The 17388-nt window shown below is 43.1% G+C and overlaps 1 protein-coding gene across 1 annotated transcript in view; it reads right to left on the bottom strand.

Moving 5' to 3' along the window:
- Positions 1 to 17388, bottom strand: part of anks1ab (ankyrin repeat and sterile alpha motif domain containing 1Ab) — a 31428-nt gene that overhangs the window by 9190 nt on the left and 4850 nt on the right. The window contains exons 3-5 of the mRNA XM_034532938.1: positions 10698 to 10770; positions 4465 to 4580; positions 326 to 424 (exon numbers count right to left, since the gene is read on the bottom strand). Of these exons, the coding sequence (XP_034388829.1) occupies positions 326 to 424; positions 4465 to 4580; positions 10698 to 10770 (288 nt within the window). The remainder of the gene's footprint in view (positions 1 to 325; positions 425 to 4464; positions 4581 to 10697; positions 10771 to 17388) is intronic.

Raw genomic sequence — 17388 nt, 5'->3', positions numbered from 1 at the left:
CATCTCCAGATATATTCAAAGTCCCGATAGAATGAATGCTACTGACTTTTATGATGCCCTGCCTGCACGTTTTTCCCCCCTACAACCCTTGTACAAGCGTTATTATATAGTATGATGTAGACCAATTCTTATTGTCCCATAATCCAATGATAATTTATAGGAATTTAAGGTATCTACTCACAAATATAAGACATGCCTTTTTCTATATTATCCATGCGTTTGCGTATCTACTATTCTTTTATCAACTTAACATTTTGATCTTTTGTTTCTGAGACACTGCCGCTGTCCGCCCTCGGTGCCGAGGTTAAGTCAGGATGTTAAGTACCTTGGGCAAGCTGCGCGCCGCATGGAGGATTTTCTTTCTGTGTCCCGGGTCAGTGATCCCAATGTCTCTGAGATCCTGGTCCTCCATCACGTTACCTCCCTACAGGTGCAAAACCGCAAGACACACACACACACACACACACACACACACACACACACACACACACACACACACACAGTCAAACCCGTACACACATGCATACAAACACATACACATCCACGCAAGCACAAAAACACACACACACACACATGCACAGAGACAATACACAAAATAGAGATACAGTAGTAGAATCCATGAACAATACATCTGTAATCTGTTACACTGTTACACTGTGCAGTCATTTTAATTGTCTGCACACACACGCACACACACACACACAAACTGATATACAGTATTTACACGTAGAAGACACTGTACTGGCATGTGACAATTAGCTTAGTAGGCCATGACTCATTCTACTCTGTAACTACCAGGGCAGCATTGTCGCTGTGCAGACACACACTTGCTAATAACATACACGCACACACACACACACACACATAGTATATGCACGTCTCTGACACAAGCAGTAACAGTAGAGTGGGAGGACAATGAAGTCAAATTAATTGTGCATGCCAAGAGTAATCAATCTGATCCGGAAGGAACATAGCCTTCATAACCGCAGCAGCATCTACAGGATCCCTCGGTCGCTGCGTTGCATTGAGGGAAACTCAGACGGTCCGAGAGGAAACGAGAGCATTTCACTGCAGTTTGAAACAAAGAATAATAATAATTCTGCACACCTCCCGAAAATTCTTGACTGAATAAGTAGATTCTTGTTTATTTCGTGTAGCTATTCATACGTGCAGCTCCATCTTGCTTTGTCATCTTGTTCCGGGTATACAGGCACGGAATGAAGAAACAAGGAGAACCTTGAAAATGTGGAGCTAAGCGTTTCTTCCCCGTGGACTGCTTGCTGCGGATTGATTCTTCTTGGCCAAGAATGTTAAAATGTTCTGTGGTCTTTACTCAATCTGCTCTTGCTGGCTGGGTTTCAGAGCGCGATGCAGCAGTATTCACGGGGCCTGTGTCAGGGTGCAGTTTGGAGATTACTCACTGATCACCAGAATAAAAGGTCAAAAATGAAGCTGACTCTGATGTAAGGGAGGGCCCAGAATAGATTCTCCACTTTTATTAAAACAGTTTGAAGTTTGACGGTGCCTCAGGGAGACCGCTGCAAACTTATTATTTCATGCTGCATTTGAAACATGTGACAGGAATATATGGTTCAGTTCTTACATAGCTTATGAGCAACGGTAGTTTGATTTAATCTGACTCGACTTGCCGATGTAGCCATGGTAGAAGTCCTTCATCTCACTAAATGCACTCAGTTAATGCAACAGTGAATTAGAATTGCTCTGCACAACAGGGGAAATGTTTGTTTTTTTAAAAAGAAGGAAAAAAAATCTAATTGTGCGTGTCAGCTGGCTTAAAAATAATTTGGCAAAGAAAGAAGATGTAATCTATGCGTTACGATATGTGTGTTTAGTTCTACATTGTGACGCTCGTGAGCGAGAGGGCTGCGAAATCGGATGCAATATTAATGCAGGGAAGACGCGATGCAAAATGCACGACGGGTTAACTCGCACTAGAACGCTACAAAAATGGAAAATAATACAAGATGTGGAATTGTTTGACTGACGATGAATCCCGAATGTCCGCGCTCAGTTAGATTGATCACATCTGAAGCAAGACTGGCCGAATCCAAAAAAAAGGGGGCACAATGTTAACCGTTCACAGTGTCTGTCTGACTACTCTGACCTTTCCCTTGTTTTCAACTTCCACATCCTTGTAAATACCCACTGGGTAATTTGCCTCGTGAGATTAATGATTTATCTCCTTGACGCATCAAGTCCAGCCGACACATTAGCCGCGGCGTGAACATGAACATAGGAATGCTTAATGACCCGTCTTCCTCATCGCATTATGTCCCGGAAATCTTCATCAACGTGGAATCTGCCTAACCCGCTAAGGCTTTCTTTTCTAACTACGGTCGGGACATCTGTGAAGTATAGTGTCGGGGGAAAATGTGAGGAATATTCACCGTGAGGAATATTCCTATCAACCAAAAGTTATTTTGGAATATGTTGTAATACTCAGTCTAGCTATTTCATGAACACCTTTAGGCTTTAGGCTGTTGTGGTCAATGCAAATCAATAAAGCAGGACAGATCTCTGGCAATATTGGATTTACAGAACGTTGGCATCCATTACGAAGGCAAACAGATTGTTGAGGCCGCTACCGTTATCAATAACATTTATGATAAGGAGCCATGGGCGTCCAGTTTGTCAAAGGGTTAAGATACCATTTATTATGAATCCAACACCATTGGTTCAATTCCTTTGTGCCATGCAATTTCCGATCTATATCCATCTCCCCTCATTTCCTGTGTTCTCTCTCTCTCTCTCTCTCTCTTTCTATGTCTGCTTATGCAAAAAAAAAAAAAAAAAAAATGCCCCAAGAGAGAAAATGATCCTTTTAATAATTGTTTTCACACTGCGAGCAGGACATTCGTCAGTAGAGAAAATAAAACTGTTCTCTATTGGACACACGTTGTAATAAAGACACAGTTTTTAAACATATCTAAATATATCAAACGTATCTTTGGCGTTTATGTTGTGCAATGACCTCCTGCTTATCATAAACACAATGTCGATATATCGGCATCAAGCTACCGGCACGTAATCCGTATCAAACACCCCAACTGTATTCCTTTTACTATGACCACATCTTATGACTACACATACTACTTCAGGTTCAGTGTCACCATATAAACAAATCCAAATCTGAGCCTCGAGCTCGTATCTCCACAGCACTTCTTAGTAGGAGGGCTCCCATGTTCATAAGGACTTACAGTATGTTGGGGTCTCAGGTCTTACCAGTAAGAAAAACCACTTGCAGGGCAGCAGTCCTTAACTGGAACGCTTTATGAATACAACCACTTCCCCTCCGAGCTTACTGGTCTCACTTAAGTGAGCTCAGCTGTGACAAACGGATGTAACATATATAGCCCGTAGTGCTAATGCAGCTCTGTGCTATGAGACATGTCTGAGTTTACCCTTTGGACCTGACTATTTACAGTTTTTTTTTTTCAGATTAACACGGATAGAAAATGGTGTTTTCTAGAATCATCAACATGCTGAATACCGAGTTTCCTCTCAATGTCCTTCGACAGGAAACACGATAATGCTTTCAGTCAGAATGTGGGACGTCAATTGAGCGGCAGCTGAATTAATTTATCAAAATGTAATCTGATGGAGGCGTTTTAAAAATGCAAAAAAAACATTCAGCCAAAAAAAAAAGCTTCTTTTTTTTTGGAGGATTTTCCAGAAACTGTCTGATCGAATCATGTAGCTATTAACAACTTACTTACTCGTAAAAATAAATGTCTGCATGCAAAAATGTGTAATTAAGCGCTTTAAACACAGCAGTATGGAGTATATAAAAAAACTCAATTAGCATGCTGCTGCAGTCTAATACTACATTGTGCAATTATTGCAAGCCCTCCTCATAAGCACCACAAGCAGGGCATAATGGGTCGAGGATTTAGTGAGATCTGGCAAGCAACCATGCAACCACAGAGTGTTTAGAAGGAGGATTGTTTGTCCAGGTTATCTGATTGCATCTACCCCGAAAGGTCAAGTCCACCCCGAAAGGTCAAGTCCACTGACCGTAAATAAGAAGATTCAATATGAGGTGGCTTTTTGGAATTGTACAGTGTATGAGAGGGAATGTTGGGGAAGAAGTTAATGGGTTTTTCTTTGTCATTTATCTTTCCGTGGGGGCGACAGCCCATATTCTTTAAAGGGATTCGGTGTGGGTCCATAAATCTTAGCGGGGTCATGCATTGCAACGGGAGCTATGAGGGAGGGAGAGTGAGAAAGGTGGAAGGAGGAGAAACGGTGCAGGGGTGAGTGGGGAAAGGGGGGTGGGAGGGGTGAGTGGAGCTACTGAATGACAGGCAGAGGGTGAGAGAGAGCAGAGCGGTGACATAAAAAAGAAGGAAAAAAAAAGACAAATGCATCGAGGTTGGCACGGGGAGAGACAGAGTGATGTAAAGTGGAAGCGACCCGTGAGATGGCGTGCTGCAGGTGACTCACCATGAATCGTAGGTCATCGAAGCCATTGAGCAGGAACTTGCTCTCGTACTGCGGCAGCCCCACATGCTCCAGCCACTCTCCGACCGGCTGGTCCAGGGCTTTACCACAGGCCCCATCTGCCGAGAGAGGGAAGCGCTTCAGCAGGGAGAAGCCGTTCAGCCGGTAGCAGCGGCACTCGGAGGACGACACATGGCATTGCCACATCATCCTCGGCCAGCAGAGGCAGAGCCGAGTGCAGCAGCACCAGGCGGGGTGGGGGGGAGACAGGGTCCAGGCCGGGGGTGAGGGGCTCCCAAGGTACGGGTGGGGGCCCAGCTAACTCAAACACAGGAGGAGGAGGGTAGGAAGTGCTGCAGGCCAAGCTCAAGCCCTGCAGGGGACTGACTAGGCTAATACACACCCACTGGTGTTAGTGTGACTGACTGAAAATGTCAGGCGAGGGTGGAGGTAGTGCAGGGAAGGAAGCCCATCTGAAGCTTGGTATTGTTAGTTATGTTGGACTGAGCCACTACGGCATCTTCCAACAAACAGGGTTCACTAAACATTCCTTTAGTGAGCAGATGAGCGAGTGTAAGAACAAGTGCCTATAGCTCGTCCAAAGACATAACAAAGTCAGGAGACTAAACACATTTCAGGGGAAACAAGGGGGGAACATCTATCACTACATTAGACATGTTTTCATACATCACACATTTATTTACCCTGCTAAAACTATCCCCGTCATTTTCTTTTTTTTTTTTTTTTTTTTACCATCGGAAATTAACTCCATCAGGGTGTAACACAGAAATAATCAGTTCCCCCAGAAATAAATTGGTCATGGTTTTCAACACATACTTGTAAAGCTCTGGCTGTGTCCCATGGCTTCATTGGTCAATCTCTTTGAGAGCTAGGGCACGGCTCATATAATGAAGGCATTCTAAAGTACTGTGGAGGTACTCGCGTTCTTTCTTATTTCTTTTTTAAATTTTTTTTTTATCAAGGAATACACATTTGTTTAAATCATTCCCCTCGCCTCGACTCCAGAGCCACAAGGAGTACGGTCAGGTAGACATATTGTAAATCCTACATAAAAAAAGAAAAAGAAAGACAAAAAAAAAGGAACGTCGGCTTAGGATTTTCCAGTGTGCCCGATTCCAAACTCCTCAATTCATAATCAAATCCAAATATAGATTCCTTGATAAAGCTCCTGGTCGGCTGTGTGCCAGTGGAGGGGAAAGCTCGGTGTCCTTGGTGGTGCCAGTGCCTCCCAGCATTCACTCTCCTCGGCAGGCTGCTGGCTGCGCGGCTCCGCCAGAGAGCGTGCTTCTCATCTCTCAAAGCAGTAAATCCAGGTTCGAATCCCACGTCGGACAGCAGGTGACAGGCTCTCGACTCTGAAGCGAAGGATCACTGCAGGACCAACAGTGCGGGGTTAAGCTACAGCTCCTTCGTGAGGCAGGTGCCCCCGCCCGTCTCTCGCCCCCATCCCTTCGCTCCCACCCCCAGCCCAACCTGGTTCTCCTCCTCGCTGGGTACCGCTCGCAGCCTCTGTGCTCAGGGCAGAGGTTTGCTGCATCCCCTGCCTGTCTGAGACATGCAGGCAGCTGCTCCTGGCTCTCTCTCACACGCGAACCCCTCACTGCTCACAGGGCATAGCGTCCTGACGCCGGCTGTACTTCTTCTACACGGGAGACCACAGAACTGCACTCAACCTCAGCCACTCTGCTGCCACGTCCTTCTCTCACGTCCACGACAGGCAAGAGACTCAGATCATCCTCCCCGTCTCATCCGACCAAATCCCTCAAGCTCTTCTTTTTAACTCCCCCCCCCCTCCCCACCCCCCACCCTCCTTCGCTCTGTGCTTTCTTTCTCTCGCTCTCGCTCTCATAGCCCCATTCCCATGCTGTGTGATCGCACTGCAGGTCTGCCGTATGCTGCCTGATGAAGTGGGGTGCTGCTCCACGTAAACCACCTCTCTCTCTCTCTCCCTCTCTCTCCCACTATATCAATTCCCCTCCCTCCCTCTCTATCTCTCACTCTCTCTCTCTCTCTCTCTCAGTCCGTCTCACTCCCTCCCTCTTGTCCTCAAACACACACTCTTTCTCTCTCGCTCTTCATCGTCTGTCTCTCTCCCCCTTTCCCGTTCTCTTTCGCTCCCCTTTTTCTTTCACGTACAACACACAAACACACTCGCTCTTCTCCGTCCGTCTCTCTCTAACCTTACCCAACCTCTATCCCCACCCCCCCCACCCCCCACCCCCCCACCCCCACTGCACTGATTAGAATTGCAGAGGCACTCTGATCTCGCCCAGTGCACGAAAGGATACCGCCGTCAGAGGCGAAGTGCAAAGCACAGAGAGACCGAAAGATTCGCAGTCCTTCTCAGCCAGGGATGACTAGAATGTGAAGGGACCACGAAGACCCCGATCCTCTTCTGCACCAGCAGCGGCCAAGATGGCCAACATGGGAGAGTGAAACAAAGGGCCTCATCAAGCCCCTGCTTATTAGCAGACGGCTTTAATTATTTTGCAGAGAGGAGAAGGGAAGAGAAGGGAAGAGAAGAGAAAAGAAGAGAAGAGAAGAGACACCCTTTCAAGTCCTGTGTCTTCTTCCAGTCATGAGAGGCAAAACCCATGATGCACTTCCAGGGTTATCACGTCATATTTGCACATTTCTGGAGCATACCAGAGGCTTCTTACTGGGGAAAAGCCACGGATAAACAAGTGAGATGATACATGATTAAGGTTTGGGGGTAAAAAAAAAAAAACAGACTTTGCCAGAGTCTACACAGGAAGTTGTCGACTTTAGCACCCACCTATGCAGGGCTGCTCACTGCGTCCATCGCGGGTGTTATCTGGACACCGCCGAAGGCAGAGCGTAATGACGCAGGCGTTCAAGCTGCTCGCAATCACCTCACACATTCCCCGATGGGCAGTCAGCCAGGCAGTAAGGGCAGTCGGGATAAGGAGAAGAGGTGGCAACTGAGGGGGGAAGCAAAGTGAAGGACTATTGATTGAGCCTCCTCCGTAATTGGCCGACTCGTACCCCTGTTGCTCTGGCTTTAACGATCGGGGGGGCGGGGGGTGGGGGGGGGGAAGGCCACGTCAGGTGTCCGTGACCCGTCAGACGTCCACAAGGACCAGTGCTCATCACCTGTTATCAGAAAGAGAAGCCGCTGTCCGATTTTTGCCCTGAGTGAAGAGAAAGATGACGGAAGGAGGGAGTGAGAGAGACGGGGAGAGGGAGAGAGTGAGCAGAGGAAGACTAATAGGAGGAGGTGATGAAACACATGGGCGAGATAAGATGGTAATAGGACGTAAGAAGGATTGAAGCGGACTAATTACGATTCACTATGAGATCCCACAACTCCTTCTTTACTCTTTCCTCCTGAGTAAGTCAGCTCTTTACGCCACAATGTCCAGACAAAGACGGTTAAAAATACCCTCCACCCCATCCAATTACTTCCATTCATTTGGGACAGCAACACCTTCCACTCTAGTAGGACCTAATTACTGACTGACAGAGTATCCAATGCTCCTCCGTGGGGGTGGGGGTGGGGGGGGGGGGGAACTGGGTCACTGTCTTATCCCCTGTTAAACAGACCAAGCTGTCAAATCTATCCAAGTGGGTTTCTGTACTGTTAGAGCACTGCTAGTTCCAGACGTGGCTCCAAGGAGCACCCAGAGAGACCTGTTTACGAGGGAGAGGTAGAGGTTGTGCCTCTTTATCAGAGCAGGAGAAAAAGCACCGGCGCCTTGTCAACACACCCAAAAGCAGAGGAGAAAAATGAGTCGCAAAGCTGAATTAATTCAGGGAAAAAACTGAAGGCGGACTCTCTCCCTTTGAACGTCTGAGTGTGCCTGTACACAAACCGAGCCGATGCCTCCTGTGTGCGGTTTGCCGAGCTCTCTCTCTCCACTCCCTCTCTCTTTTTTTTTTTTTTTTTTTTTTTAAGCTCATTTGCTCAGTGCTCTCTTAGCACACTACCGAGGCTGGTTTCTATCCCACACCCAAAAATCGGATGTTCAGAAATTTCCGTTTGTGGAAAAGATGAGTTATTGTCCGTCCTCTGCTCCGGATATGAGAGAGACAGCAACGTAAGGGAAAAAGGGTTTATTGGAAGTAGAATACACTGAAACGGTTCCGTCACAATAAAGAATAGAAAGGCGGAAAGGAAGAACGACAATTTAGGTTTCTATCTTTGTGTAATCTCCCTTATCTCCTTCCCCCCCCCCCCCCCTCTCCTGGCGGGGTACCTGTTTGTTCTCTTTCATTACATGTTGGTAAAAGAGAAATGTGCCTTCTTTACCAAGCGGCACGCACACACAAAAACAGCAACAAAAGCATCTTCGCAAACCTCCAGAACTACTCTGATTAAAATCGGGGGAGCGACTGCATGATTCAGCTGAATCTGGGACACTTTCTGCATTCTGTTCTCCAAACAAGGCCTATAAATAGCACACACCTATATGTGTGGAAGAAGAAGAAGAAGAAGAAGAAGAAGAAGAAGAAGAAGAAGAAGAAGAAGAAGAAGAAGAAAACAAACAACATATTTCCTCTTATGTAATGTAAGAATGACCTCCGGTCTTAATTGTTAGGATAGCAATTAATCTGAGAATGCTTGGGTGTGCTGGAAGTTAAGTCAGTTAAATCATAAATTAGCACTGCAATAGAAACCAGCTAATATGCATCTCCTCTTGGTTATTCTTTTTTTGCAATTGTTCTTTTAGATATTACGCATGTTTAATTTTTTATTTGATTATGTTTAACTGTTTACTCATTTTCTTCCCCTTTTGTTTTAAGTTTATTTCAAGCTGTTTGACGCTTTCCTTTCCTTTTTTTTTTTTTTGTTTCATATAAGGCACACGTTTTCTGAAAGGTAATCGAACATTATTAACTCCGCCGAGGAGGTCATGTCAGCAGGGAAAATGATTTTTCAAAAGAATAAAAGAATAACCCATTTAAGGATGGAGCGGATCAGAATCACGGGTTTTACTTTTGTGAAAATGCGAGCTTTTATCATATTATTATTATCTCAATAAATTGGGAAAATATACATATTTACTTTCACAATATAGCTTTTAATTGCCTCAAAGTCTAATAAACAAATCCACCTCATCTCTAGTTCCCTTTTATTACCTTTTATTACATATTAAATCAAGAAGAGAGTTGATTGAATGAATAGACGTCGTGGGCATTTTGTAGACTCAGCGTTTAGTCAAACTATTACTTACCTTTTTATAAGTCATTGTGGATTATTGCCATTTTAACTGCTCGCTTGGTAATGGGCTGACGGGAAGAAGTGATGTAAGATGTAATATAATCACCACACACTGACACGTGGAGGGGTTTGAATGGCGGTCCAGCGGTAAAAGTCTTAATTATCCAAATATCATAATCCAAATGTCATTTCTTCTCTACTTGTCTGGCTCCTTGCGTTACATCCCACATGTTTTAATGTTTTTTTTCAGTGTTCCACCTTGCAGTGGCCAGCAGATTGTTAATGCGTGAAACATACGGCGCACAGCTAATGAAAATGGTGTCTTAATAAACCTGACTTCTAAAAGGCAGAGCTGTGCATACCCAGAGGAGCTGTTACGCACAATATACAGTATATATGATGAAGAAACCACCGTATGGCAGAGTCTCTGATGGAGGCAGGTTTACACTGTATCAACTCCGGAGTTATCAAAACAAACTGAGCCGATGCCAGCTGGCTTCTCCCTCTGAAGCGCCTGAAGGACACTTGATGGAGCACGTTGTCTATTCACGCCGTATATCGAGATATACAGTAAGATATCACAGTGAGGGGAATTGTTTTTTTTAAATCAGATTTCCCTCAAAGTGGAAAACCTTGTGTCCACCAAATACACAACAATGTGCCAAACAAACGTCAGCTTGGATCTCTTTGACTTATGAGGACAAACGGAAACCTCTCTGAAGGTGTATTAGAAATACAGACTCAAACGTAAATCAGTTCAAAGCTGTAAGAAGGGTTTTGGTCGCTGCTAACGTTATATATATATAATTCCCGTCTGCAGGGCTATCATGAACAACAAGGGCAATTAGGAGCTTTATGAATAGTTAATGAATACGACTCACTTAATCCGCCAGACCACGTTGTCATTTTTGTGTTAACCAATCAATAAATTACACACCACACAGTCATATCTCTAAAAAAATAATAATAACTCAATTCAGCGTGAATGAAACATTCCATCACCGTGAAAACACAATAGGCGTTGGGACGTTACCTGAGCTCGGGCTGGGCTGTTTCTTTTTGGACGTTTCAATGCCCGCTCCAATCAAGTTCATGATCTTCTCAATCTGTCGAAGAGAACAAGCGTGAAACACCAGAAAATGTCAATTACGAGTAAAAAAACAACAACAAAAACAACAAAAAAACAGGAACACCGAAGGACTGACGGGTCCTCACCCAGTCAGGACAAGAGAGCACCGGAGAGGAGGCGATGATGGATTACAAGCAACAGCCCAAACGTGGACAACAATTCAAAGGCTAACCCCCGAGTCAGCAGAAACTCAGCGAGGGGACGAGGTGATTACAATCGAGAAGCGTTTGAAACTCCAAAATTATTGGAGGCCTGCGCGTCGCGTAGCCGAGTTCATCGTGCTCCAAAGTAACCCCTCCAGAGATTCAGATCGGTTTGCCGGCTGTTTCTTTGTGAGTGTTTGATTGCCCTCTCAGACCTGTACTATTGAAGCTTCACAGACGAAGGCGACAGCTTACTGCAGGGTTAAAGCGAGCACAATGCTGCATGCAGGAGATTACAGAGCAACTCAGAGAAGAGTTGTTTGGGGGCTTAGAGCCAGAAATGTTTATTTAAGTAGTCTCCGGCTTTTCAGGAGAGCCAAAATACATTTTCCAGGTTGTTGTTTGCTTTTGTTTATTTGCTGGATAACTAAACAGTAGCTCAAGTTCCATCAGAGTGCGTTTCGGGTGCTCGATGCATGTAGGTTATAAAAAAAAAAAAAAGAAGCTGTCGAGAAATAGAAGTGGGACAATTTCTTTATCCAGAGCCCATCTATCTACCCGCATCCGTAAAGCTATACCTAATTAACACTTTACATAATGTATCTCATCTGCTTATTGCAGACAAAAAACAAACCACGTGTGCTTTTGTGACGACAGGAAGTCACACTGTCAAGGCAAAAAAAAAAACTGTCATTTTTACCCTTTGTGTTTGTTTTGTAATGTAATTTCCAAAATGTAAATCCCCTTATTGTTAGACATAGCCACGCTCGCTATATGCTAATCTTGCGAGCGGCCTCAAATTGAATCATAAGTGAGCGATAGCGCACTTCTCATCTCAAAGTGAACGAGCAACAGCACGGGAGCTGAATGAGGTGGGACGACTTACAACACGTCGTACACCTTATCCTAATGTCCTGGCACTCTTATTAAACATTGAAATGCAAGTATTGTATTTCACTGAATGGATTAAGCTTGACTGGAACACACATTCTGAAGTACCCAACGTCCTACTCCTTCTGTATTAAATACACACAGTAGTATTCATGAGTCATGATACCCCAACTAAAACATACAGTCTGGGATTTGTCACGTGTCCCGCACATTTGAATGATGATCAAACCATTTCATCCCATTATACACAGAACAGATTTGACATATTAATAGCATTCGATATCCTTAGAAAAAGAGGGTTATCTGTGACGATTTAAAAACGAGGCAATTAGCAGGCCACCTAAAATGTCACGCGCAAACTATACGGCAGATCTAAATTTAGAATCGCGAGAGTGGTCTAGTCGCAATCGGCGGTGGCGATTTTTTTTTTTTTTTGCGAGCCTGAAAAAAGCTGATTCTGCTTTCGCTAGTGACACCGGAGACACAGCCAGGCTTATTTGATGTAATATTTAGTGTTTGAAAAAGCCCTATGCACTTCGCTGGTGGCATCAACACTGTGGAAAAAAGCCTTGATTCATTTAGAAGTCAGGCACGTGGGACGCGTGGCATATGCCTCCAGCAGTGCAGACCTCACATTACTCTTTGAATTAACCTACTTACATTCTATATATCACAGACACACACACACACACACACACACACATCAGGACTACATTACAGCTGAGCTTAAGTGTATCTTTATTAAAACCAGTCACCAAAATGCTGCCTCTGGGGAAGCCTGCGTCATCGTATAGTTTAACTGATGAAATATTGTTATAACATCATGCAAATTCAGCGTCGACCACCGGAATAGCTAGCTGTGTGGCACGGGCGTGGACTAGGAATGTGCAGAATACATGTACGCTATATTCAAAAGAGTTGCCACAGGTATATTTCCATTTCCATCCATTCATTCATTATAAGCTAAACCCACTTAACCCCGCGAGTTGCTGGGCAGGACCGGAGCCCGTCCCAGCTGACATCGGGTGACAGGCTGGGCCGGTTAATCACATGGACAGACGGCCATTCACACCACATTCAAACGAGAAAAAAGGCCAGCCGGCGCTAACAACTGCTCCATCGGTATCTCCGTGTCCTCGATCTATTTCAGCTCGGAACAGCGGCGACAGACGACAGGTGAGAATCAGGTTGTGAATTCATTTTTTTTTTTTTAAACATAATACACTGACAGGTGGCAGCTGAACATGACAGGTGTTTCTATTTTATTGTATTGTATTTTATTGGATTTGATTCAAACCCACTGCCCTTTACATGGTTATCTCTCCTTCCTTTCCTGTTTATCTTCACCGACACTGTCCAATAAAGGAGGAGAAAAAAAAGAGAGCCTGTAATATAATCTTTAAACAAAAAGAGAAAAGGTGCCGTTAAACTGACCTGCAAGCCAACTCTCAAAGGGAATTAATTTGCCTCAAAGAGCACTTTCCACTCAATGTCTGTGAGCAGGATGAAGATGTCGAAGATCTATTCACACAAAAAAGGTAATTGATGGTGCCGTTAGGAAGCGCATGGGGATCTGAGCGGACTGCCATTAAATCCCCGGTGCGCCACTCTGAGCGATCGTTCCACATCCTGAAGTGATTTACATGCTAATGCAGGTTGATCTGCACGTCAATTCATGCACACGCTGCTAACGTGATCTATTTTGTCACCTTCTCAAGTACAAGTTATTAATGTGAAAAGATATTAGAGAATTTACATTTTTTTTTATTGTCCCTGGCATTTTCCTTATGTTGCGTATCCTCTATATATTATGACTTGTTCTTCTCAATCTTAAAAGCAGGTGAAAAAACATGGAAAGAAGTCAAATAAAAAGTACACATTTGTAGAATTACAAGATCTTAAATATATGACCCAAGGAAAGGTTAGTATATATATATATATATATATATATATATATATATATATATATATATCTTTCTTAGAGAAGAGATGTAGTGAAGCACTTTCATGCTTTTCTGTCATTCCCGGCCTGAGACCAACTCTTCTGAGGACTTGATTTCATTTGAGTCAGATCATTTGCCGGCAGTAGCAAGACTTCCAAAAGACTGGAGAAATAGATCTGCACCCAATGGGTCTTGTGTTTACACTTTCCAGTACAACAAACAAAATTCAAAATAATGATATTGGGTTTGTGGTTTTTTTTTATTGGATACAGAAGGATTAAAATGAGCTATATAAATAGGGACGCACCTATCCAACTTTATGAGTCCCGATACCAATACATGGGCTTTGGGTATCGGCTGATACCCCCCCGTCGATACAATACCAGTGTTTAATTAATAACCTGTCACTGTGTGGAAGAGACTGGGACCATTTCTTTATGGGTAAGGCATCATCAGGCTCGACTAAAACATTGCTTTCCTAACTTTGCAAAGATAATTGCTATTTATTGAAATAATGGTTTCCTGTATCAGATCTGCATCAGTACCAATTGGTATTGGTGCGTCATTAAACATCGACAACAGATTCCTGACCTGAATCAATACGGCTTCAACTTATTAAAAGAGCTCCACATCGGCCAGGAGTTGGCCAGGAGTCCGTCAGCCTCAGTGAGTTCCTCTACGGGCCTTATTACACCTACAATCACCACATGCTTCACTGCCCCTGGAAAAATATACAGCAGCATATATACATATACGTCACTGTTCCACGAGAGAAAAGTTCTGAAACTTAAATAAACCAGGGAATTGAACATTCTAATGTAATCAAAATAAATTGGAAATGTTTCCAATTATCTTAATTTGGAGACACTTTTATCCAAAGAACTTTCCAAGGCTTTTGCAAACATAATCAAACTGTACAATAATTGCATGAGATCGTGACTTACAGTACATTTAGCCTAATGGCACCTCTTTTATGAGTAATCCCTGAAGAACATACTCAAAACAAATCAATAAATCAGCTAATACAATACGCCGATTTAGAAACCACAGCTGCGTCCCAATTCTACATTAAGCATCGATTCTATACAGTGAGCTAATCTGCATATTAAATGTTATGCAGCCAGAATACAAGACATTATTTTGTGCCAACCGTACGAGACGTAAGAAAACTGTTTCACTTCCTTCTTTGTTTTACAAGATTTTCCCAAAGATGGCTCACCATCCCCAATTTTATTTCATTTTTTAAAGCTTTGAGCTGCTTTCTTGATTTCATGGGTAAAGCATTGCATTGTGGGGCAGCAGCGTTCATCAACGGATCAATGAAAATGTAGCATAAATACTGACATATTTGAGTCCAGCAGTAATTCATGTGTTCTTAATTCGGCTTGTGATCTTCTTTTTTTTTTTTGCATGCGGTTGCCCGTCTTCCTATCTTTCTTGTCGAGTAAACTACATGCCAGCGCATGAGATCGGGATAATGTGAAATAATCTTGAACAATGTGCTTTAGCGATAGCGAGTAAAATATTGTCCACTGAGCCGATGTCTCCTGCACATAAATGACGGCAGTGAGCCCAAAGCAGAACGGATAATGGAAATGATGGCTGATATGATAATAAACTAACCCAAAAGCCTGCCTGCCTCACTGGCGCTGGACTGGAAACAGGATTACTGCTCAATATCAGTCAATAAAGACAGATGGGCCAGAAGCTCCTCACTACACAAGACCCAGATCCCATAATTCTATCCAGCAGTGCTCATGATTAGATGATTGTTTTTTATTTATCGGCCAGCTTTGAAACCCACACAGCGTAAATAAAGCTAAGAATGATCAAAGTCATGATGGCCTTTATGGTGTTCTGTAAATGCAATTTTACAGTTATCGTACTCAAGGGTCAAATATTTTAGTCATGTAGTCGTTTCAAGGAACATAGTTTTTAATTCATGCTTTTGCATTGATTTCAGTCCAATAAGCATAAGATTCTGTGGGTGCCAACCCATCTCAATGACTTTATTTGTGTGTCTGTTTCTCCATGTAGTTCCCCTGCATCCAGCCTGTCAAGTAGTGCTGGATTTGGGACTTAATGTAATGTCAGATTATCATAAATTAAATTCCATAGGGCGTATTTTTCTACCTGTACAATGTAAGGCTTATGAACTTATGAGCTGCTGCTGCTGCTGATTATATTTTCAATTAATTGTTTGACCTAAAAAATGCCATCACAATGTCTGAGTCTTTAAATGTCGGCCCAACGGTCCAAAACCTAAAGATATTCAATTATTACACAAGAGCAAGAAAAGCAGCAAATCCTCACACCGGGCAAACTAAATATTTGTCATTTTTGCTTGAAAACTGATGATTTACCAATTAATAAATATTGCATAACCATAATTTACATATATATATATATATCCACTATATGTAGATATTTCTATGGGAAAGTAATGCTGCCTTATGCTTTTCTTTGAGACATCACACGTGTGTTTCTGCAACACAAAACTGCTTAATTAAGTAATTAAAAGCCAACTATTATGAAATGAGCCACCAGTTCTAAAGGAAAATGGTTTCTACAATCATTCCCGCTCTTACCGTCCCTTTGTTTTTTTGGGGGAGAAATAAAAGTTGTACAAATGCTGCAAAAGGTTGATATTAAATATTGTTATGATCCCTCCAACCTCCTGCAGGAGTGTGCGGCCAGGAGGGTCGTTATCCTAATTTGGTGGCACCTGTTTAGGCCTTAAAATATCAGCCACATCCAAACATTGCACTCACTGCTGATGCCCGTGCTCTTTTGGAAATAGTTACGTTTGATTAATTATTAATAAAACATGTACTTGGCACAATGTGACTGGTCTCTGCTGCTGTTGGCCAATATGTTCAATCCAAAATGTGTTTTTTTCAAGATCAAAATAGTCACATCTGACAGTAATTTGTAAGCAGCTGCTATTGAAGCAGTTGTCAAAACGGCCTCCAGTCAAGCGTCACTGAGCTGCACACACAGGAAGAAAGACAGATTTAACACGTTCCTTTACTAGATGACATAAAACAATTGCTAAAAAGTTGTGAAACTGGGAAGCCACCATATCTTCCCCTTTAAATATAAATCCTCATATTGCTATTTTGAAACTGACAAACATCTTGGTGTTTATTTTTATTTTTTTACGGTGCCACAAAGCTTTAAAACTGGTCTGTTGCATGTGTGGAAAAACAGCATTTAACAGCGGATTGGAAGAAATGTGACGTCTCACGTGTGAGAAACTTTACGGGCAACACACACACACACACACACACACACACACACACCTCGTCCCACCCACCATCACCACGACTCTCATATTCATGTACCACATCTGTCAAACCAGATCTTGAGATGTGTTCACTCTGCCGTGGCTCTCTGTATGAATTATAAACCAACTTACATGTACTTTGAAAACATTCCCTCCACATCGACTGGATTTACCAACATGAAGATGATTTTTGTAACTTGGACTCATTTCATTTTCATTGCGGCAGATTCAAATGCATTTTTATAACTAATTTGGGTTTGTAAGAGCTACGGTATATCTGTTTTCACATGTTTAAAATTATTATATTAGAACATCTGTGTAAATCCTATACA

This window comes from Cyclopterus lumpus, chromosome 5 (assembly GCF_009769545.1).
Source record: "Cyclopterus lumpus isolate fCycLum1 chromosome 5, fCycLum1.pri, whole genome shotgun sequence".
Classification (NCBI taxonomy): domain Eukaryota; kingdom Metazoa; phylum Chordata; class Actinopteri; order Perciformes; family Cyclopteridae; genus Cyclopterus; species Cyclopterus lumpus.
The sequence above is the reverse complement of the archived record's forward strand: the minus strand, read 5'-3'. Positions and strand labels throughout refer to the sequence as shown.